At 33.9% G+C, this 23,842-nt stretch overlaps 1 protein-coding gene across 1 annotated transcript in view; it reads left to right on the top strand.

Moving 5' to 3' along the window:
• The window catches only part of LOC100374027 (uncharacterized), a 31,749-nt gene extending 9,387 nt beyond the window's left edge, over positions 1-22,362 (top strand). Inside the window, exons 2-3 of the mRNA XM_006819580.3 lie at positions 8,375-8,770; positions 21,828-22,362. Of these exons, the coding sequence (XP_006819643.1) occupies positions 8,375-8,770; positions 21,828-22,240 (809 nt within the window). The 3' untranslated portion in view covers positions 22,241-22,362. The remainder of the gene's footprint in view (positions 1-8,374; positions 8,771-21,827) is intronic.
• The last annotated feature ends 1,480 nt before the right edge of the window (positions 22,363-23,842 follow it).

The raw sequence follows: 23,842 nt of genomic DNA, 5'->3' as shown, positions 1-23,842 counted from the left end.
TCATTACAAGTTTTTCATCTGTGGCGGCTGTTGTTAAAAAATGAGGAAATAATGGCCCCATTGGCCGCCACTAATGGCACCAAAATGAGAAATAGACACATGGCATCTGTCAAATAGCAGAAAAAACTATGTAAGAAAAAAGGCAAATTATTGTGATGTATAGTCGTATCTGACAGTTGGTAATAGGTCGGCCCGTTACGTTAGTCTGTTGCAGACACATTAAAATGGTGTACTTTACAATTTTAGCTAGAATTAATTTTCGATGAAAAGTCATTTTGCCGGTTTTCTATGATGATTTTTTTATTGATTTTTGATGAGTCAAATATTAAATATATGAAACTGCATTTTAACTGGACGCATGCATATAAATTTTAACTGAATTAATCGGCAAAAATACCAAAAATAAATTTCTAAATAAAGTATGTACTTTTAATACAGTAATTTATTATGACCCACATGATAGATTTTTTGATTTTTTTTTTTTTTGAATATCTTCATTTGTTTTGTACTTGATAAATGTTTTTAAAATTTGTTAATTTTTTTTTTTTTTTTTGTGAATGAAAAGGTGAGTAAAGATCATAATGGCAGAGAAGAGGTTAAACAAGCAATGTGTTCCAAAAAAAGAAGGGGGAGGTATAACGCCAATAAATAACATCGTCTGTGTTGACCACAGTTTCTTTTGTCTGGATAGTCTTCATGACAATTGGGAAATCAAAACGTCCCATATTAGATTGTTTCTGGATTTGAATAACTTTTTTTTTTCCTGAGTATAACAAACTTATCCCCCAATTACTGTTGTATTCAGCTCGTACCATGAACCCGGTTTTTCTTTTGCGAGAAACGTTTTCGTGAAAATTCGCGAAGGATAATGTTGAAATTTTGTAGTAGTAAAAATTTAGCTCAATTTCGAACTATTAGTCTTTCCTTAAATGTTATAGTGCTGCCAGCAAAACAGGTTACGATATTTCCAGAAAATAATGTTTACGAAAATTTTTTACGGCTAAATCATAACGCAATGTTATTAAAATGTGCATATATTTACATGGCTTCCAATTCCAATTCCAACTTAGATTTAATTTTATTAAACCATAGACCTTAGAAGGTCCATGTTTAAACAAGGTCAATCCAGAATCTTTTTCTATCGGGTATCAGCAGACAAATAAGGACAAGCTGATATGCAAAGCTATGTTGAATGAAACGTGGAAATTTGTGTTTTGTTTAAATATTTGTTTGTTATTTTTAAAACTGTCACTCGATTCTGTAGAAAACGACACCAAAACAACTGAAAATTGTACGTTATGTGAGCAAGACTGGACAAGATGTTTGGTTTTTAGGCTGAATTAGTTTCTGCAGGTTTTTTTTTTTTTGTGCCCGGTCGTAGCATTCCCCACTTTGTACGATCTGCATAGAACATATCTTACTGATCCCTGTAAGGGACAATGGCCTTGGGGTTTGAATGTTAATGAGAAATCTTATCTTGAAAATCCTGAAATCAAATTTTGGAAGCATGTCCTAAAATGAAGTGGAGTGGTGTTAAATGTTTACAACAATGAAAACTATGTTTGTTTGGTGATAAGACACCATGACCTTGTTTCTGTCAAGTACAGGCTGGTTTCATTGCTGGAATATTTTTGGATTTGTTGCCATGCCAACCGTTTTTATCATTTCAAATAGCATTCACGATAATCTAAAATATCTTTAATTGGGTGGGTGGGGGTCCAAAGCCACATGGCTTTGCTGAGATTCATTGACCAATGAATTTATAAACTTGGGGGGGATGGGGGGGTCCATAGGTGTTTGTGTTCAACCGGGCCTGGTTGTCGTCGTTAAATTGCGATAATGTCATTACGTTTGCAGGATTGGTCACATAGCCCTGTCACGTACTTGAAATCCCAAACATATAAAATATATCGTTTCTGTGGCGAAGGCAAGAGCGACAAAAGTGAAATGCAGCCAAACGGCTGTCACCTAGCCCGAAAATATTTTTTTGCCTATAAAATGCACTGTCCATATGTAATACCATATTTGCTCTATTAGAAGTGCATCTCCAAAAAGACAAAAGACAAAAATGTCATTTATTGTATGCTAGGTCATTTAAATATGATTTATTTTTGCCTATTAGGAAAACCTGTAGAGATGGAAAATACAGCAGCCAAACATTACACAAATAACAGAATATCATTTGTAGGAGTAAAAAAATATATGAATGATTTCTTTGAAAAATAACAACCCTTATGAAACAAGCAACAAGATTTCTTATGGCATATTTTTTTTAACATTCCCTGGTCGTTTTGAGTCGCAGAAGATGGCATTTGTTTCAGCTTTTAGCTGATGTATTTTCGCTGTGATCGTCAAGGCATGTTGTGTATTGTTTTGCGTCAGTCTGGGTTCTGTAATAAAATATACTTACTGAATTAGAAAATAAATTGAATTTTTACAAGATTATATCTTATCTAATGGGTGAAAAATTAATCCTGAATGGATGCAAGTTAATCTGGGTTTCTCTAGCTGACCGTATATTGATTTGGGATAATTATTTTCCCGGATTTTCCAAGCTAAAAAAAAAAAGAAGAAAATCTGCAAATGCACTAGAAAACAGTAATAATGAAAAAAAATAATGTCACACTGCCTTGTCGTTTTTTAACCCCATGATAAAAATTGATTTTCATCAAACACCTACAGTGTAGGTACTTGAGTGTTGGTAGGTAAATGACCTTTGTCAAAATCAAAATCTGCAAAATTGCGAAACAAACCAACAACAGTGTAAAATACATGTTACACCAACGGTGTTTTTAATCCCACGATGGAAATGAGTTTAAGCAAACATCCAGGTACTTGACCGTTGGTAGGTAAGTAACCTTAGTTGAAATTCTCGGGTGCCAACGCCGACACAACTTGATACAACATGCATTTCTGATGACATCACCAGGAGTAAAGTTTCACAGGATCAACAAAAGGGGGATTTGTCGCAATTCTCTCGACAAGTTAGTGACCTCGGTTTCGGTCCTAATATATCCTGTCTTTTAGCAATTAGTACAGTGGTCCGAACACAAACAATTGGTATCAAACTGGACAATGGTCTTTTTATTCTGGCCATTAGAGTAATGATGACTCTCCCTAATTCAAGTGTCCATTTTGGGACCAAATGGAACTGTTTCAGTCTTTGTTGTCCAGCAATTTAAATCAAGCTGAGTGCCAACTATTGTGTACGAAATTGAAAAGTTTCAAAACATATAATCCTCCTCCTCCCCCCTTAAACAACCTTCTGAATGTCATCTTAGTGGGTTTTTTTTTTTTCTATGCAGCTTTATCAGGCTTTGTTACAGTTTGGTGTCATTATGTAATTTTTGAAGTGTTTGTCAAATAGTATGTCAGCTCAATGGTGGCACAGCCGTAGTTGTGTGTAACATGTAAATACAATTCTTTTTGTGTTTCACAATGTCGCATGTAGCAAGAATGTTCGTTAACACATGTCTAGTTTTTTTTTTTTAACAAAAATAGGATATTTGATATTCTGGAAATGTTTTGACTAGAAGTTAGTTTTAGATTTTAGCAAACGTCGACCTCCACATTAAAGCAAAAGTCCAGAGTATTTCCTTCGGGTGTAGGGACTTTTGGTTATAAAGTAAATATATGTATATTTTCAATCATGCCATTGACCCACGCTGTTTCATTGCTCAAACATATCAAATTATAAGTGGAAGTTTACTTGTAGTTACTCAAACTATAAAAATTTAGGCAGGAAATGCTGTATCCCAGTTCATTTGTGTTCAAACAAACAGTTTCAGTGGTTTATGACTGTTTTGTTGACATTATTTGGCACAGTTGAGTGAAGTGTGTCAAGGTGTAACCATAGACCCAGAGAACGGGAAAAATCGTTTCATATACTTGTACGACATTGTTTTAGTAATGACCATTATCATTATAATAATAATAATAATAATAATAAAGTTTTATTACACCGTAATGAAATTACAAATTCATTTTTGGCTGAAAGTAAGAGAAAGGTAACAAGTAAAAGTAGGTAGTGAAAATGAATGCAGTTTGTGTTTTTCAAAATTCACTTTCAGATACCGTGCCACTTGTCTAATCAGTTTATGTATCGTACATGTATCGTAATTAGATATAAACATAATAAATCCTTCAAGCAAATTACTGTTATTTCTCACTGTGTGAATATATATACTGTAAAATGACTAATTTTCACTGTGTTTAAATTTCGCTGATTAATCATTTCAGGCACATTCAATTGGTTTTAAATTTCACAGTTTTATAATTTAGATAATGTGTTCTATGCTAAATTTTACATATTCACTGGGTTTTAATATAGTGCATTTGACAATCAGCAAAATATGCAAAATTAAAACCCAGTGAATAATTAATCATTTTACAATACTTTAAAGTCTGTTAACAGACTATAATGGGTTTGTGTAAGCGATATATGCACTTACGGTGATGCGCGAATGGCGAGAAATCGTGCTGTTAAATTTGTGTATGTTCATCACATTTTTCGACTACGGTAAATTACAAACTACTGTAAATGCATTATTCCCTGGTTTTTAATTTTGATAATTTTGCTAAATTAAATCTTATGATATTGTAAATATCATTAGAACTCATTGTATCCCTGCCAAGAAAATAAACTTAAAGGGCGGCAGTCGTCGCACCGCGTCCTGTTCGATATGGGACTCATAGCGACGTATACAACGTGTGTAAAGTACATTGTTTATTCACATGAAATTCGAACACGCGCTGCGCGACGACTACCGCGCTTTAAAACCAAGTGAAATTGCTCAAAACATCAAAATAGTCAAATTAAACACCAGTGAAAATAAATGGTTTTACAGTATTGTCATTTTTGATTTATGGACTGAGTAAACATGTGTAAACAAACATACTTGTATTTTGATAGGTCTCATTTAGAACCTATTACAGAATATGAGGTCAGTAGTAAAAGATTATTACAAACAAACTAATTGGCAAGTCGTGGGTCACCGACAGAATTGTCTGGGCAAGTATTTCAAATTTTATAAAAATATCTGTAATTTCGGGAATAATTTTGAATAAGTCAGACATAATCTGACTTTGTCGTCTCATCTATGTCAAAGTTCGGTGTAGTTCGTTGACGTGATGAACATCAACAATGTCGGTGGAAGTGCGAGTCGTTTCTGTAAATGTCGTCTACTTGTGGGGTTCCGTTAAAAGATAAAGACCTGATTGACAGAAAAAAAATTCTCTTTTGTCAGCTTTTTCATTCCTAAATAGCCTACTTGTTTGCTTTCTTTTGGAATTGACTTATTTTATTTCGATCAAAGAATACCCCAAACACCCAAATTTAAAGTAGCGCTAGTCTTTCCTTTGCACTTGAACTATGAGCAAATACTCCCATGTGGGGAAATAAAAGCCCGCTGAGTAACTACCGTGGCATCTGCATAACTTTATATAAAGAATTCCAAGCACTTCAACTTCAAGCATTTAAGTTTTGGGCTGGTAACCGACATATTTGAGAAATCCTTCTGTGTGGCTGTGCAAACGTTGTAAAAAGTAGAAAATTCTTATTCTCGTCTTAGCCCACACACTAATTCGCGACATTTTTCGATCGTCTAACGAGAACAGGATTTTTTTTTTTTTTTAACTTTCTTTAATGTTTACATTTCATATGATTAAAAAGAACAAACAAATCAAATAAAGAATTCCATCGTAGATTTCGTTGATAGTACGCTGAGAATTTTAAAATAACAAAATAAAATTTAACAGTACACTGAGACACATCAAGTTTTGACCACACATACAATTACTTTTTAATACCCCCCCCCCAAAAAAAAACAAACTAAAAACTAAGAGTCTGTTCACTTACCTCAATTGAAATGGGAATGCTTTGTGTTGCTTTTGTTACTCTCAGATTGAGACTAAAAACAGCAGACACAATTCTAAGTTGTAAAAAGTCTTGCTAGAATCATTGTTCGAAAACTTAAAAGTTAGCGACCTCTTGACATGTGCAGACGTTGTGAAAAGATTGTTATTCAAAAGATTGGTAACAGGGCACCAAAATTTTATTTTTGTGACGCAGTTATTTTAGACAATTGCCCGAAATCTATAAGAAAGTTACTAACTACAGGGTACAGTACAATTTTTTTTTTTACCAGGTGTTGGTGTCTGAATTTTTTTTTTTACTTGAAAAAGTCTGCTGCTCGTTGAAAAAGACAAAAGACCAGTTTCTAGTTTCTGTTTAAATTAGCATAAGATCCCATAACATGAACGAAACGCTTCTCATGCATTCACTATGATTTGTCCTTTTCACCACCAGTTCCCTCTTTTCATTACAAATTCACAAAATAGTCCTGTTTATATATGTAATCTGCATTTTTCTTAAGAAGATTGGGACTAAAATAACCAAATTTGTTGAAATTGAAAATTCATTCAAATTTTGTCTGTTGGCTTGAAAATTAGGGTTTATTTCTGAAATATTGAAGAATATAAAGTACAACAAAATTTGGGTGAGAATGTCTGGTGGTGAAAAAGTTAATCAAAGTACATGTACATGCGTTTTCATACGGGACCATGGCATAAATACTTGTAATCAGTGGATGGCAAATGTGCACACACTCGCACACACTCACATTGCAATGCTTTATCAACTGAATTAACCCCAGAGATGACGAAGGACAAATTGTGAGTCTTTTCAATCGACAGAGATTCCGATGATCTATTCTTTATCAGAGAGCTTTTAAGAAGAGTTTCTTTGTGTTAGAAATGTTGAGCTCATCATTGCGTGCAGTGAGAAGGAAACTTAGTTTCATTCATTCCATTTGTCGGAGCAAGTCACCCCGATAATGTGCCTCGGCCTCCTAGTGTACATGGAGACAAATAAACTGAAACTGTTTTTGTGTTCCTCGCTTTTAACTGTTTAAGGTTTGGGTGCATATGCTTTATTTGGGTTGTTCCTTACAATGACTAACTTTCAGTCAAATGTACCCCAATTGTTTGCCGTGATCAGCTGTCTAGGTTGTATTACCTTGAATTTTAATTAACAGTATTTTTCTACTGCATCCAGGATGACAGACAGAGAAAAAAAACTTTGGCAAAATTATCAGAAAAATGTTCATTTGTACAGTAGATGTATGTATAATGGCTTTGACGTGGTTACTTAAAACAACCGCCATCTTGGAAAATGCATAATCCTCATACTATCAAGTGTTTTAATCCTTAAATCTCTTTCCTGGACTCTGTTTCTCGTTTCTAGTAATTAATTGCCATTAATTAGTCTTTATTAGCTTAATTAACCAAGCTAAATATTCTCAAAAAAAGTAAAACAAAATGTGGCTTTTTGTTTCGCTATCAACTCGAAGTAAACAAGTTGGACTGTGCATACCAAAAAGAGTACAGTATATTTTGCTCGCGGACATGCTCGTATTGATAAGGGAATTTAAGCGTCGGTAAATTGACCTCGCATAATGGTGCGTTACTTTATCTAGACACAACAGGAAAGCGGGTTATCATTTATTCATTTTCAACACTGAGTGGCATTGTAATGTAAAAAACAACCTATAACCATACATGTTTATCAGACGGTATGAGGTCTGGTATGAAGCTGTTACTAGAAATGATATTCCGTAACCATGACAACTTCAACATACAGTCTGATTATTCAATAATGATTCCATATGGTTATGAAATTTTCAAAAATCAGGTATTTGTAATTTATGCAAATTATCTTATAAAACCGATTTTAATTAAAATAAAGTTTGGTGAATGTTGGTGAAATTTTATTAATTTTTATACATACATTAGATGTACCAAATTATTGTTATCTGATTGGTGGATAGCCTGACAAGGTCATGTGATTGCATCATCTGTGGTTCTCCAAACCCAACACACGCCTGACAGAACGATTAAGTTTTTCACTTTCCTCAACGATTTTTTGGCAGTACCAATCAAATTGCAGGAATGTTAGATAGTGACAGCCATCAAAGAGTAACCATTCACGGCAGAATTTATTTCTGCCCAATGTTTATCATCTTGTGGAAACAATGCAAACACGTCTTTGATTGACGGTGTTACCATGACCACCAAAATGAATATTCATTTAAACTCATTGCAAGAAGGCGTGAACTTCGCGAATTCACAGTATTGATACATACACTATTCTATCAGACGTTAGCGTGGTCTGATGCAGTTAGGCCAGCTAAGGCACCTCAAATACATGTAGAAATGCAGTGCAACTTTAAAGGCACATGTGCAGTTAGTTCAACTTGTATCTTCAAATAAGGGAATCATTACCATATATGGTCAGTCCTGGAGAACTGAACAGCACAGGGTCCTCACTGATTGGATGATTATGCAAATTTACAATTAATTGTTTCTCGTTTCTCAGGTCTGCCACAGGGGATACCAATTAAAATAAAAGTGGACGGCGACAAAAATGCTTCGGTTGGTGAAGATCAAGTTAAACTCTTCTGTGAATATACCCTACCAATTTTGGAAGCAGAGATTCAGTCGTCCTACGTTGAGTGGGAAAAATGCGATAACTCAAATATGGATGAAGGATACATCATAGCGGTGATCGTCAATGGACAGGTAGATGTGTTCAAACCAGATAAATACAAAATCACGGAAACGTTGCATCTAAACCAACCCTCGTTATTGATTTCTAACGTTGATCTCTCGGACGAAGCCACGTATTGGTGTAAAGTGAACTTTATTTTAAACACAGCGGATGGGTCGCCACAGCTTGACCAGGATACGCAAAGTACCGTGCTGACAGTGCAGAGTGAGTATATCTCTTTATTTATCCAACCAAAATGTTTGGCAGTTGTATGTAATGAGCTTATTGCGTGCAGAAATTGTTTTTTCATGGTTAGTGATTTGTGAAAAATTTGTAACTTTTATTGATAATTTGATATTGCCTGTTGTAATGTAGCTGTTGTCAAATAGATTGTTTTTGCATAAATTGTGTTACTTAATGTCTGTTTTATTCTCCTTGTGAAACATGTAATGATGATTCAGGAAGTCATTGTACAAAAAAAAAAATTGACATTTAATTTAGCTATTTTCAGTGAAGTAATATAGTTTTCCGTTTATACAAATTTTAAATTCTCTCCCATAATGCATTGCACATATGTGAAGTAACATGCTCAGATGTAAAAAAATTCGAACCAGTTTCTTCTTTTCAACATAACTTCTCAAAATAGTCCTGTTTATAGTTTGCACGTTCCTTCAGCAGATTGGGACAAAAGTAGCCAAGTTTTTTGAGTAAAAACTGAAAAATGACTCAAATTTTGTCTGTTGGCTCCAAAATTAGGGTTTATTTCCAGCAATTTCGAAGAATATAACAAAAAAAGTGCAGAAAAAAAGGTTAAAGACATTTAAAGTATAATTTAAGTGTGCTTCTAATAAAGCTAACCTGAATAGATTTTGTACATGTACGATATATTAACACAAAGTGTCACTACCTTGTCTTGTCTTCCATTTATATTCGAATATATTACGACAAGATTTCGACCACACCTTAGAAAAACAATAAATCTAATCTGCAGTGAATTCAAGAACACGGGTCGGCCATTCCGTGTGCATACCCCGTCTGCAATAGTTAACACCCTGAAAATTCATTACTTGTGAATATTCTTGCAAAAAAAAACAACATGATTACGCTGTGTGGACATTCTTACTAGTCTATGACAACAAAACACACAATGTGGCCATACAGAAGATAATGGACTAGCCACCGTAAATTCACAACTTAATTTAAAATAAGTAATTGTTGAAAAAAAACTTAAGGGATAAAAAGGTCATGGGGGTGACTCACAAATCTTTTTGTCGATGAAAAGTTTTTTGGATTAGGAGGCTGATTATTAAAAAGGATTTGAGTTCCACTGGCGGGATGGTACGTTTGTTGACTGGCCGGTCATTTGATGGAGCTAGTTTTCTTCCATGAGCATTCGCTTATAGCCACAGGCATACCGATTGTAAAGCGTTTTATGACAAGGGGTGTCCCCATCCCTGGCAGACGTTTTTTTACAGGTCATTGGTTTTTTTTTTTTCACGGGATAATAAAACCTATTCTTCGTTGACCTTGATTTTGTGTTTTCAACTATAAAGACCCCACAATTTGATATATATATGTCGTCTTTGTCATATTGCAGTATTTTGCAAGGAATTTTTTTATTATCTTCGCATCTGTTGTCTGTGTTAATCAAATACAATATTATTAGCTGCTTTTTCAAAAACATGACTACAAAATGTGAATGTACTATTCTAGATCAACGCTCAGGAATTCAGTTAGACATCGATGTTCTTTTTGTGACATTTGCTACGAGTAAACAAATATGTTTATGGTAGTCACATGACCTATCACATGACTTGATGGTGAATATATAAATAAGTATTATTACAATTGACATTTAAAATGTGGTATGTCTCCATCAATGCCTTGTGGTCGACCACAGTATACCATTTCCCGTTCTCTGTGAGATTCCGCGTTATGCATGAAATCGAACGTAAAAACAGGACAAACAAAGGTCATAGCGTCGTAGTGGCATCAAACGTCGCGTGGGATTCAACAAACACGAAAGTATTTTGGGAGATATTTCCATGCTTAATAATGTGCTGTACACATTTGATGATGGTCAATTTCGATTAAGTAAGGGTATTCGGAAGTATTTGGGGGGCATTTCCATGCTAAACGATATGCTGTACACATTTGATGATAGACAATTTCGACGGGGCAATATTCCGATGTCAAAGATCAGACTTTCGATGTGGGCTACGAAATTCACGTTCAAACAAATCGTTTGATTTTGCGGCAGAATTTCAGCTCACGTTTTTCATGCAACTCATGAGACCTCGCAGTTGAACGTAAAATCACCTATTCCTATCTTTTAACCATAATGCATCGCTATAGACCATTTCTCGACTAGAGTTAGAATTAGTGAAATTCATAATTGAAAAAATAACTTGTTGAGGGAAAATCTTTATTCACTGCGTTTACTAATGACAGACCTTATAATGCATTGGTGCACAATACTGTAATGGGAACATAGAATTGTAACCAGAATCCATTGCAACTACCCATGATGCATTGCAATTTGATTAACACTGAAGCTACTTAACAACAATATAATCGTATAGGGGGAAAATAACTTCAGCAAATTTTTTTTTTTTGACTCCCGTGTGCGAAGCACAAAAGGGAGTCTTTGCAGTTACCCTGTCTGTATGTCTGTATGTCTGTATGTATGTATGTATGTATGTATGTATGTATGTATGTCACTTTTTTTGTTCCACAGTTATCTCAAGAACCACTAATCAAATTTTTGTGAAACTTGGTACATAGATGCTCTGGGATAATGTGCAGAGTTGATTAGGTTTTGGTAAAAATCTATGAATATTAATTACCTAATTTGCATGATAATTAGCTGATTTTTAGCTCTTCCAAGACTGCTCCACTGATATCTGAAGAACCACTCATTGGATTTTGATGAAACTTGGCACATGGATGCTCTGAACTAGTGCGCAGATTTGATTAGTTTTGGGTAAAAATCTATGAATATTAATTATCTAATTTGAATGATAATTAACTGATTTCAAGCTGTTCCATGACTGTTCCACTGATATTTGAAGAACCACTCATTGGATTTCAATGAAACTTGGCACATGGATGCTCTGAACTAATGTGCAGATTTGATTAGTTTTGGGTAAAAATCTGTTAATATTATTAATTACCTAATTTACATAATGATTAATCAATTTTCGGCTTTTCCACTGATATGTCAAGTACTAATCATAACATTTCAATAAAACTTAGTACATAGATGTCATATGACACTGCACAGACCTGATAGTGTTTAGGGTAATATCAGTACATATTAATTACCTAATTTGCATAATTAATTAATTTTCAGCTTTTGATATTTTGAGTAGTAATGATCACATTTCAATGAAACTTGGTACATAGTTACTTGAGGACTGTGCAGAGACCTAATTAGTTTTTGGGTAAATATTTGTGCATATTAATCACCTTATTAGCATAATTAGTTAATTTTCAGCTTTTCACCTGATATCTCAAGTACTAATCATCACATTTCAATGAGACTTGCGACATTTTCTAGGACTATGCAGAGACCTGATTAATTTTGGAATAAATAATTGTGCCTATTAATTACCTAATTTGCATAATTAGTTAATTTTTTGCTGTTCTATGGCTGTTGCACTGATGTCTACAAACCACTCATTGAATTTCAATGAAACTTTTAAAAAGTACCCATCACATTTCAATGAACCTAGAACTATACACCATATTAGTTTTTGGTAAATATGTATGCTTCTTAATCACTTAATTAACATAATTAATTAATACTGATATCTCAAGTATTGATCATCACATTTGAATAAAACTTGGTACATAAATGCTCTAGGACAATAGACAGCCTGATTAATTTTGGGTTAAAATCTGTTCATATTAACTCTCTAATTAGCATAATAATTAATATTTTTTGGGTTCTAAACACATTTCAATGAAACTAGGTACATTGTGCAGACCTTATTAGTTTTACACTTAAATCTGTTCATATCAGTTACCTGATTTACATAATTAGTTTTCAGCTATTTCATCAATATCTCAAGTACAAGTAATTTTGAATTAATTTTTACTGTGTCTTCAATACTCTCAGCACACAGGAGTTCTTTCTAAGCTTTCTTTGATTTAATTTTTTTTCTTTAATTAAAAACCATTTTTTTAAAAATCAAATCCACACAAATGTGGTTCAATTAATATGCTGCAATATAATCCATGTAAACTAAACACTATGTAAACCGTAAAACCTGAGCTCCATTTTCAATTTCCTCAGTATACCAAACACTCTCTGTTTACCAAACAATAATCTCTTTGCGGTTCATTGTTGGAGATTTCATTGTATACCATTGAAAAGATAAAATTACATTGCTCACATAGCATCAACATTTTATTTCATGTCAAAATCTGTCTACCATTAATCATTTTAGTCTCAATCAACAGTATAGTACACTTTTCAATAAAATAAATAAAATAAAATAATATGCACAAAATGGCAATTTAGAAACAGTTACCAAAGAAAAAACAATTAATAATACTGCTAGACACCAAAAAATACCTTGGAATATGCAACATATCACTGAGCGACATTTTGAGATAAATCCTTGGGATATGAAACAATGGTAAAATTCCCTAAAACAGAAAAACCATGCTATTTTCATTCCATTTGTTATGTCAATTTTCTTCGAACTGAGTAAGGTGACCTAATTTTCCTCATCTTTGTAACCTATATATCAAATAGGTAAAGAATAAAGAAAATATTTTTACTTTTTGTGTGGCGTTCAAACTTAACAAATACATAATTTTATATTCGAAAAGTAATTTGTGATGATAATAATATTTTAATAATATTTTATGTTGATTCTCGCCAAGTATTTGGTAGCAACATGTGCATAGATCCACCACTAATTCTAAACCAAGTGAGTCGTGATCGCAAATACACCAGCCAGTTTTAAGTAGATCAATTCGTTCCCAAGACCTTGTACGTATGGCACGGATGAAGTTATTATTATTTAGGGCTGGTGCCCCCATCACCATCGTGGCCATATATCAACCGATCTCGGTGTTAAAAATAAAACAAAAGAAACACGCCCATTGCCGTTATGCCTGCGTATAATTAGATGTTTCGTTTTTACGATCTTCAATACATTCTAGTCTGCGTACCTGTGATGTATGTGTTGTGCTATATGCATGTGGAATGCCATTCAACCCAGCTGTTTCACATGAAGGCCGCAGCCTGCCGTAGCATTGCGTTAAACCACCAGCCCATGTAGATATCGACTCTTTTTCGCCTGAGCAAGTCGATCGATAGAAATAAAACGGTGCAGTAACTTCTGACAAGCCTGTGTTTCTTTTTATACTAAAACGTGAGAGTTAATCCTTACTGTGTCCGTCGTTGACTGCCTGGGGGCTTGTCCAGTTTTTTCATTGTGTATAGGTTGATTTGCATATTGCGGCATGTCATCTGCTTTCAGGCATTAGTACTGTTGCTTCCATTGTCAGGTTTACTTTCTGTTTTGAGGAGTGGGTAATTTTTTTTGGTGTTCACACAACTGGTCTTGTTTCATTGTCCTATTTAGGTCCATTATCGTATTTTTTTAATGAAAAATGAATTTTATCAATCAATCAATCAATCAATCAATAATACAGACGAGCCAAAATGTCATTATTATTATTTATCACCAGTGTGTCCTATAACATGACTAAGTCAAAATGGACCCCCCCCCCCTCTCTCTCTCCCCCAAAAGTCAAATTGAGTTAATAGCTTGACTGCTGGGAAGCTCAGATTTTAAGAAAATATATTGTATATGACTATATACGTAAACTCGAAGCACAAACAAAAAATATTGTGTCCCCTGATTCCCTTAAGTATTTACTTATTTTGTTTATAAAATGTGAATTTAATTTCACCAAATTCTAAATGCGATAACAATAGTAGGGTGTTTTTCAAGATACTGTAAAAGGATTAATTATTCACTGGGTTTTAATTTTGTTTATTTCGCTGTCTGGAAAATGCGCTGAAATTAAAACCCAGTGAATATGTAAAATTTAGCATAGAAAACATTATATAAATGACAAAACCGTGAATTTAAAACCCACTGAATATGTCTGAAATGGTAAATCAGCAAAATTTAAACTCAGTAAAAATTAGTCATTTTACAGTATCGACGTATGATTCCCTGTTGCCAGCTATGAAGTTAAATCGGGAGGGTCATCACCTGCGCACACGCGGGAATTGAGTCTCAAGCGATGATAACAACACACGCTAAAAATGCAAAGGCTCATGGGTAGACGTTTGTTTGTAAACAATGACACACTATGGCCATCAGACGCATGCGCAGGTAATGACCCCCCCCCCTTAACTTATGTTTAAACTATACTGTAATAGCCCCACCCCCACCCCCACCCCCACCCACACCTTCCGGTCAAAATAAAGAAGACAAAAAACAATATTTACACCTGCAATTTTTGTTATATTAGTGTATACATGTAGTATATAAAAGTTGACCCTTTGAAATCCGAATTCACTTTTGCCACCTTACACAAAATAAACCTGTTTTTAAAACCATTTTGTTTAAACACTGTGACAATGGGAAATTGTATGTACTTCCATTTTCTTCAAAATTAACAAAACAGAAATACTTAAATACTTTTAAACATTTGAAAAATCAACGGAATTGTTTTACCACCTGTGTGTTTAGCGCAATGCCAGTTCATTTCGTTCACCACAAATTGATTGACTGTGTTTTAACATACAAAGTAGTAACATGACTTTTCTAATGTTTTAAATCAACAACTACACCCCCCCAGCCAACCCCACCCATTGTAGTATAGTAATAACAACAATTCTGCATTGTCTGTGAATATAAACTACATAATATATTCCATTAATTAATGAAATTAGATTGAATTACATGTATGTATCTGCATTCCATGGGATTAAATCAAGGTTCCCGATCAAACCAAGGACCAGCATTAGTGGCATACCCCTGGTACGGATAAAGCCTGCAGCAGCTTGCAATTCAGTCATGGAGTACAGACAGACTTCAAGGCCCCTTTTGCACCTGCTGCAAACAAAAGCTACAGTGAAAACCAACGAGTCATGCTGTGATTCAATTTTCAGAATGGTCGAGCATAATTCTGCAAAATTAGTGTCGAAAAATGTTGATGCAATATAAAAACTTCATTCAGGCTGAATTTTTAGTTTATTTTTACAAATAGAAATGACATGTTTTAACGATAAGCGGCAAATTTGTAACATGATGTTACCAAGCAACAGGCTGTGTCAAAGTAAAACTGAATGATGTTAACAATATTCGTTTTCATGGAAATGAACAAAACTTTTTATTTTCTCCCAAAATTTTAATTACTTGTCTCATTTCTGCTGAAACATATATCTTGAAAAAGGGCAATCTAATAATGTACTTTCTTATGGTTTTGACACAATTGGACCACTTGTCTCCATATCGCTCTCGTGCCGCATTAAATAGTTTCCACTGTAACAATAACATCCATCGTTGTCAAGTTTCAACCTGAAATAGTATTGGAAATATTATCACATTGTTGCAGGTGTATTGCGTGATAGTTACAAAGCCACCTGGTGCCGAACTCACCAGAACGTTTTAACTCAAATTCAATACGTATTGCCAGATCGAAACTCGAAACTCAATCTGCCCCAGACTTCTAGTGGGGCTTGTTAAAACGACAACTGGAAACTCAATCTTTTCACTGATATAAGCTGAATCATGAAGCTTAAGTTTCGTCTTATTCAAAGTTGGCATTTTAGTTTTCAAGTGTGCTGAAGCACTAAGACACTCGTGAAGTGTTTGGGGTAAAACAAGTTGAGGGTGCATTGAAACCAAGCAGGTGTGTGGCCGACTCCATTTTGGTAATTCAGAGTTTTATTCACAACCAATCTCATTGTTTGTTTCATTCTATAACAACACAGTTTCATCAAATTCATGAAAATAATGATTAAAAATGTAATTTTTGTTGAAACTGATGTTATATCAAATTACAGAGCTAAAAACATGTGCACGATTTAGATAAACGCTGCAATAAAGCAGTTAACAAAACAAAAACATAGTAAATGGGCGCGATACATTAGTTGGTTAGGGCAAATATGGGAGTGATCCTGACAGTGTTTGTCACTGTTCTCTGTCGTCGCAAAAAAAAAATCCTAAAATGTTTATCGTTTTTTCTCAAATTTCCCATTTTCTCTTTCAATAAATCAATTTTTTACTAAAATATAAGTTTGGTTCAAATTGAAATTTGCACCCAATTGATGATGAAGCATTCATTTGTAAGTGATATGTTTCCTCAAGGGCATCTTTATTTTGTCTGAATACAGTTCTAATTAGCAGGGTGAAACAGACACCAAACCAAAACCTACAGTACATGCCTCACTGGCTTAAGGTGGAATGCAACACAAAAAAGTGTTCTTTATTTTTACAAATTTGATATACCACGTATAAATATAGTGAAAATAGCATGCATTTTCTGTTTTAGGGCATTTTACCATTGTTTCCTGTGTCAAGGATTTATCTCAAAATTTTGCTCAGTGACATATGGTGAAAAAATGATATATCGTGTCTTACAAGGTACTTTTTGATGTCTCGAATTTTTAAAAAATTTACAATTTCTTTGATGGATTTTCAAGGAGGAAACATGTTTTCAATCGAAACCACTGCTAAAATGGCATGTTATTTGTATTTTACCATTTTTCTCAAAAATCAGATTAACAGTGAATCAAGAAAGTTCACATACTGTTGACTAAAATTGAAACGAATAATTTTAGACATAATTTGTCAAAAAATATTGCTACTGCTACCGTATATGCGCTAAAATATACTGGCAAGTAAAAAAAAAAAAAAGTTCTACCTTAAAAAAAATTCTACCTTTAAAAACTAAAATGTTGTGTATTGTGTGGTACAGCTACAATTTTTTAATGAATGAGAAAAAGGTTTCATTTTGGCATTGTTATAGTGATGGAAGTTCTTCCTAAACATTAATTCCCAGCTTTATTTTAGCTAAATAAAGTCACTCTTGTTGATAATGTCAAAAATAATTTACAATCACCTATATATACTGCAAATCAAAATGGCTGCTATGCAGATTTAGGTTACAATTTTGTAATGGTTTTTGGAGAGCAATAAAATGGCTATATATTTTTTACTGCAACGTGACTAATTTGTTGTGAAATGGAAGAACAAAAGCCTATACTCGTACTAACCACGTTGTACGAAAAAACAGATAAAATTATATGGTGCTAGAAATATTTCACAGATCATCAAAGCTATCTATACCTGTGTTTCCATGGTAACAAAAAATTTTGCAGCCATTTTGAATTGTTAAAATTAGAATACTTTCAAGCAAATAAGAAATTAGCGATACCTTCTTCTTCTTATATTTTGTTTTGTTCCTGATTTTAAGTCATGATGTGTCTTTACACTTACTAAATATTTGAGTTGATTTCAGTGTTCTCATGCTACCTGATAGAACACAATTGGTATCGAACATTGTGTTCTATTTGATACTATATTTTCATCTACTCTATGATGCCAAAGCAGAGGATCCTTCGAAATTGAACACTAGCTAGAAAAAAATTAAAAGATTTATGGATATAAATTTGCCAAAAAAAAAGTAACTTTCATGCGTTGCATTTTATGTTGCCTGCTTGAATTCAAATGGGGCGGTTGTGCATACACGTGAGAAACCATCACGGTTGGTGTAGGTTTCGATTTTGTGCCATTCCCAGATCAGCTCCGTTGATTACTTTCAATACTGCCTTTTGTTTATTGACCGAAAAAAAAGTTTTAAACCATCTCTCTTCAAGCCCCTATAAGCACCAAGTAACAAATTCTTGCAATACCCATTGGACCGATGCCAAATCTACGGAGACAGGCACGTCTTAAGTTGGAAGGTGATTTTACTCACTTTATCGAAAAACAAAAAATGTGAAATGGAACTTTGTTCGTCAACAGCAATAACAAACAAACAAAAAGTCATGAAATAGCACATCCCCTCAAGGGATAGAACTTTTCTCAACGCTCATTGAAGTGAGATATTAGTGCCTAATTGCGACACTAAAAGTTAGTTATTTGTAATCCCTTTAGATGGACATCGACACAAAAGAAGAACCGCTTAATTTTTAACTGTTTTCATTGCGTGTAATGAAGAGGAACAAAACAGTGAATATGAAAGAAGTTTGAGTTGATTCCTTCTTGTTTTGTGAAAAACATGAGAAAGTGATTTGGACGTTGGGTGTAGGGTGACTCTGTTAGAAATGTTGAAAAAGTTGTCACAAATTTGTTCTTTGAAGTTAGATAGCGATTTTAATATAGAGATGTCCGTCGTCATGCGGGAGGGAAGGACACATCTGGCTTCTGTGATTTGTACGATTAGCACTGTAAATCAGAAGAACGAACAGTTACATTCAGTGTACCAGAACGTACAAATATAATGAACTGACAATTGGTAGCAGTGGTCAAAAAAGTTCGGTCAGTGACCATCTGTCTCATATTGAGTCGGTGAGTCTACACCACTGTGTGTGAGTTCTAACTGACATGACGTTGAACTTAAGCTTATCTATAAGCCTACCTTTTACAGGCCATTAGTCAGGTGGCTCTCAAGACAGAAGGACAATCTACTCTCACGATTTAGTATCCTTCAAGTTTATCCCCTTGCGTTGTTTTTGTTGTATTCAGAGACAATGTTCGTTTCAGTTGCGGGGACATTGTTGTAAATGAAGCCATTATCAATGTTACTTTAATGGCTAGGAGTGATTTACACTCATGGTATCAACTGCTACTAGTGTGTACTGTGTAATTAAAAAAGGTAATCTGGCTCTTCTCCGTTTGCTAAGCATACCTGCACCTGTTAAAACTGTTTGTGGCATTGCTGGCTTGTCTTGCTGGGTACTGTAGAATACTTTATTTTAGCTGGAATTAATTTTTGCTGAAAAGACTTTTTGTGTGTTTTGTATGGAATTTATTTTCACTGATTTTAGACGAGTTGAATGTGAACTATGGGAAAAAAGGTATATTCACTGGATTTTATTTTCACTGAATTATTCCTTCAGCGAAAAGAAAGTATTCTACAGTATATGAATGAGACAAAAAAGGGTTGTATTAAAGTTGCAACAAGCAACATGGTGATGTCACTTGAACTACAGATCACAAATTTTAAACTTGCATGAGTTTTTTTCCATAATTTTTCAAAAGTTTTTTCAGAAATTTCGATCAAGACTTGTACCTACTAGGAAGTTATGTTCATTTGGTCCAAAATTATCAACAAAAAAATAGAAAAATAGATAAAAACAGGTGAAATATTGCAATTTTTGACAATTCTTATACATTTTCCTGTAATTTCTTTAATTTTGAATTAAATATATAATAATTACCAGTTGCCAAAAAGTCTTTATTACAATTTTCAGAAAAAAAGTCTAGAAAACATTGCGATTTATTTTTAGGAAGTTTAGTTTGGCCTTGGTGTCTGGAAGGTTTGTGCAAAAAACTTGGTAGGAGCTAAAGGTCATTGCACAGTGAATAATTGAATCTCACAAGTGGGATGGATAAAATCATATACAAGTAAAATATTAAAACCTGCTACCAGAATTAATCACTTTAGATATGCACTGAGGTCATAATTAATAATAAGTCATTTATTATGCATGCAAAGTATATCAGCCGTTGCTATGTAACCAGGTATCATGGTCACTTAGCGGCCGTACTGTGCTGGTATAAATTATTAGAGATTCAAGGATATACTGTAAATCTTCTATTAAAATGATACAATGCAACAGAGGGGATGCGGCTTCTATTAGAGCATCTACACATATGAGAAATGGTGATTTTTTGGATCTCAATTGTTCCAAACGAATGGGTGTGGCTTCTATTAGGAATGCGGTTTCTAATACAGATTTTACGGTAATACCATTTTCCCTATTAGTAGCGCATGCACTATTGTAAACACCAGGGGTCTGGATAGTGATACAGTACCGGTAGTTAGCGTGTGTGATTCTCACAGCTAACTGACTTAGTTTAAATTCAAGTATTTTTTTTTTTATTTTCAAGCACACTATATTGTAGGTTTGGGAGTTTCATTTGCATGTGTATTTGCAATTAACAGATTATCTGCTAAAAGCCTTCGAAATGGCGTCAGGAGGCAATGTGTTAATACTAATTACGATAAAAATATGACATGGGAGACAAGTGACTTCAAAGTCTGGAAATGCTAATGTTACTACCTAGCACAAAAACATTTAAAAAACAAATGGTCATATTTAAAGTCGTATTTTAATGATTAATTATAAAATAAATGCATTTTATTGATGTATGTGCGATGCATTATTCTAAATTCAAATGCTGTACTTCACAGCGTTATTGAACCGTAACAACTATCCAATATCACAAGCATTGTTATAATTACTATAAACTACAGTATTAAAATTTGGGTTACTAGAAATTTTGTGAAAGTCGTTGCTGTGCAATTTTCACTAAATTTTGTAATTCATGTACCGTACTTTCCTGAGTATAAGTCCAGGGGCCTGAACATGTAAAATCGGAAAAATTAGGGGGGGGCTTATACTCGAGGACCACCTCATAATACATAAAAATCTTAAAAGTTTGTCTCTCCTGAAATTATACTTCACTCTGTAATCTACTGTATAACTCTGCTCTTGGAACTTTGATGTGAAATTTACAATGGTATGAATATATAAAAATTGTGTGTAATATGCAATGGTTTTCTCGGCTTTTCAAGTGTTCCTTAGTATTATGAAATCCAAACATTTTGAAACACTCAATTGGGAGCTAAAACGATCAGGAGCAGTTCAGATGTGCTAAGTCTGTGCTTTTTTCACAAATCACTTTACTGTAAAACATGCCTTTGTAGCGAGCATTTTAGTTTAGCTAATTTAGCTAATCTGTAATTTCGCTAATCTGTAATTTCGCTAATTCAAGATGTCACTAATTTAAAATATTCTTACTATGTGATTGTTAGATTGGCACTTTAGCTAAATTAAGATTCAGTTAATTCATGCATGGAGTTAGATTCGCTAAAATGGCATGCAGCTATTTAAACATGTTTTGCAGTATATTCATCAGACTTATAAATATGTTGAGTATTAACCCATAAACCCCCAATAAATCATCGAATCAAGAATGATCTTTGCAGCTTGTAATCTATATCATATTATGCCATGCAGAACTAGTTTAATCTATAAAATAATTAAATATTTCTTGTTTTATTCAATCAACAGAACCACCATCACATGTTGAAATCATCGACCGTGGTCATAACGAACAGGTGGGAGTCAACTCGATGGGAGAGATTCTGCTTGAGTGTTGTGTCTACGACAGTAAGCCAGCATCGCCGATTGCGTGGTACATAGACAATCAGAAAATCCATAGAAGTATTAGGAACACTGTGGTAAAAAGCGAAAATGGCACGTGGACGACACATAGTTTTTTAACGTACGTTCCATCGCTTGAGGACAATGATAGTATTATTCGTTGCATTTACGAATCAAATACTCCAGAGGACCGTTACACAGATCAAGTACAGATCTCGTTAGTTTCGAGGCTTGTCAGCGCAGGACAACAAAAAGTTTTTTCAAGCCCAGTTACAATTATTTTTTCAACGCTTTTTCTTTTTCTTTTAAAGCATTTATAGTGCAGCCAGATTTGATAATTTATGCAAATTTTTATCGATATATTACAGATTTTACTTTTATAGTCTACATTACATCATTTAGAATTTTAGATTTGTGCAACCAATAAAAGGTCAAAGGTCAACATCGTGGTATTTTCAGGGATTCAATTTTCTTTAAAAAAAGATAATTAATAATTCATTTTTTAGACGAAATTTTAATTGAAATATACCAGGATGAATAGCCTTTTAAGGTCTCGTAAGACAGATTATGTATGCAAATGAGATCACATGATCATACATATTTAATTGGCTTGAATTTACAGGATATGTATGCAAATGAATCGCATGATAATTCAGTACATCTCATTGGCTTAGCTTTACAGGTCTTGTATGCAAATGAGATCATGTGTTTCATATTGTGTATCTCATTGGCTTAGCTATACAGGTTGTGTATGCAAATGAGATCATGTGATTCATCTTGCACATCTCATTGGTTGAGATTTACAGATGTGAAAAGAGGACAGTTTCAGGTGAAATGAATTGATAAACTGATCACACTAAACATGACAAGCAAATCTGACTAAACTTGCATGAACAAACATTTCCAGGTGATCCGAATTGAGGCGGTTTGCAGTTGACCGTTTCACCCCATTGTTAACTTAAGTTCAGTTCAGTTAATAACAACACATATTGTGTGATGTTTGCTTGTTTTGATCTATGCTAAATACAAGTTCAGTGTGAGTTTGCAGCTCAGACTATTTTGCATACAAATATTTTGGTTGGTTGAGGTATCCAAAAATAGGACAAACATGTCTGTACCTTATGGCTTTAGAACCATTCTTGATTTTCAATGCAGAATTCTCAGTATCATAGGGGGTTCACATTGCAAAATTCATATTATGTTAGAGGGTCCATAAATCCATGTCATGTGATTGCATTTGTCAACTATTTTCAAAAAACTACATTCCTCATAAGACTAGTATAATCCAGATATTCACATATTTTAAAAATCATAAAAACACATTATTGATTAAAAAACACCTGTGAATGACACTAATATTCTGCCTTTCCAAGACAATATAAAATTTTGTGTTTAAAACTGTAAAATCATTGTTACATGTAAATAAAATTTACACTTTATTTAGATCGAGGGAAATTGACAATTTTTGGGGGGGGCGTGGAGGGAGGTGGGGGTGTTCATGCTACTCAGAAGTCCTCAAGTTTTTCGTTCTATTATGTACATAACTGACTAGAAATGTGCTGATTGGTTAATGTGAGAAGTCAACAAGTCTCTTGATTGGTTATAACTGAATAGAGTAGAAATATGCTAATTGGGTGTTTCTGTTCAATTTTAATAAACCTGCCATTGGTAATGTGATTATTTAGGTGAGATTACAAGGAACCTTTTACAACATGACAAAATCATTCCAGATTTTCAATGGTAGCAGTACTGTGATGACTGCTTCATTTGGTGGTGTATAATCAAGAGTCTGATCAGTTCCATGACCAGAGTTGAAAGTTTACTTTGACTGAAACCATGGTAATGGATTTGTTGACAATAACTGAGATTTAGTTTTTCATTGTACAAACAAAAATAATCATTTCAAGTCGCATTGATAGGAC

This window comes from Saccoglossus kowalevskii, chromosome 5 (assembly GCF_978046115.1).
Source record: "Saccoglossus kowalevskii chromosome 5, keSacKowa6.1, whole genome shotgun sequence".
Lineage (NCBI taxonomy): Eukaryota > Metazoa > Hemichordata > Enteropneusta > Harrimaniidae > Saccoglossus > Saccoglossus kowalevskii.
The sequence above is the reverse complement of the archived record's forward strand: the minus strand, read 5'-3'. Positions and strand labels throughout refer to the sequence as shown.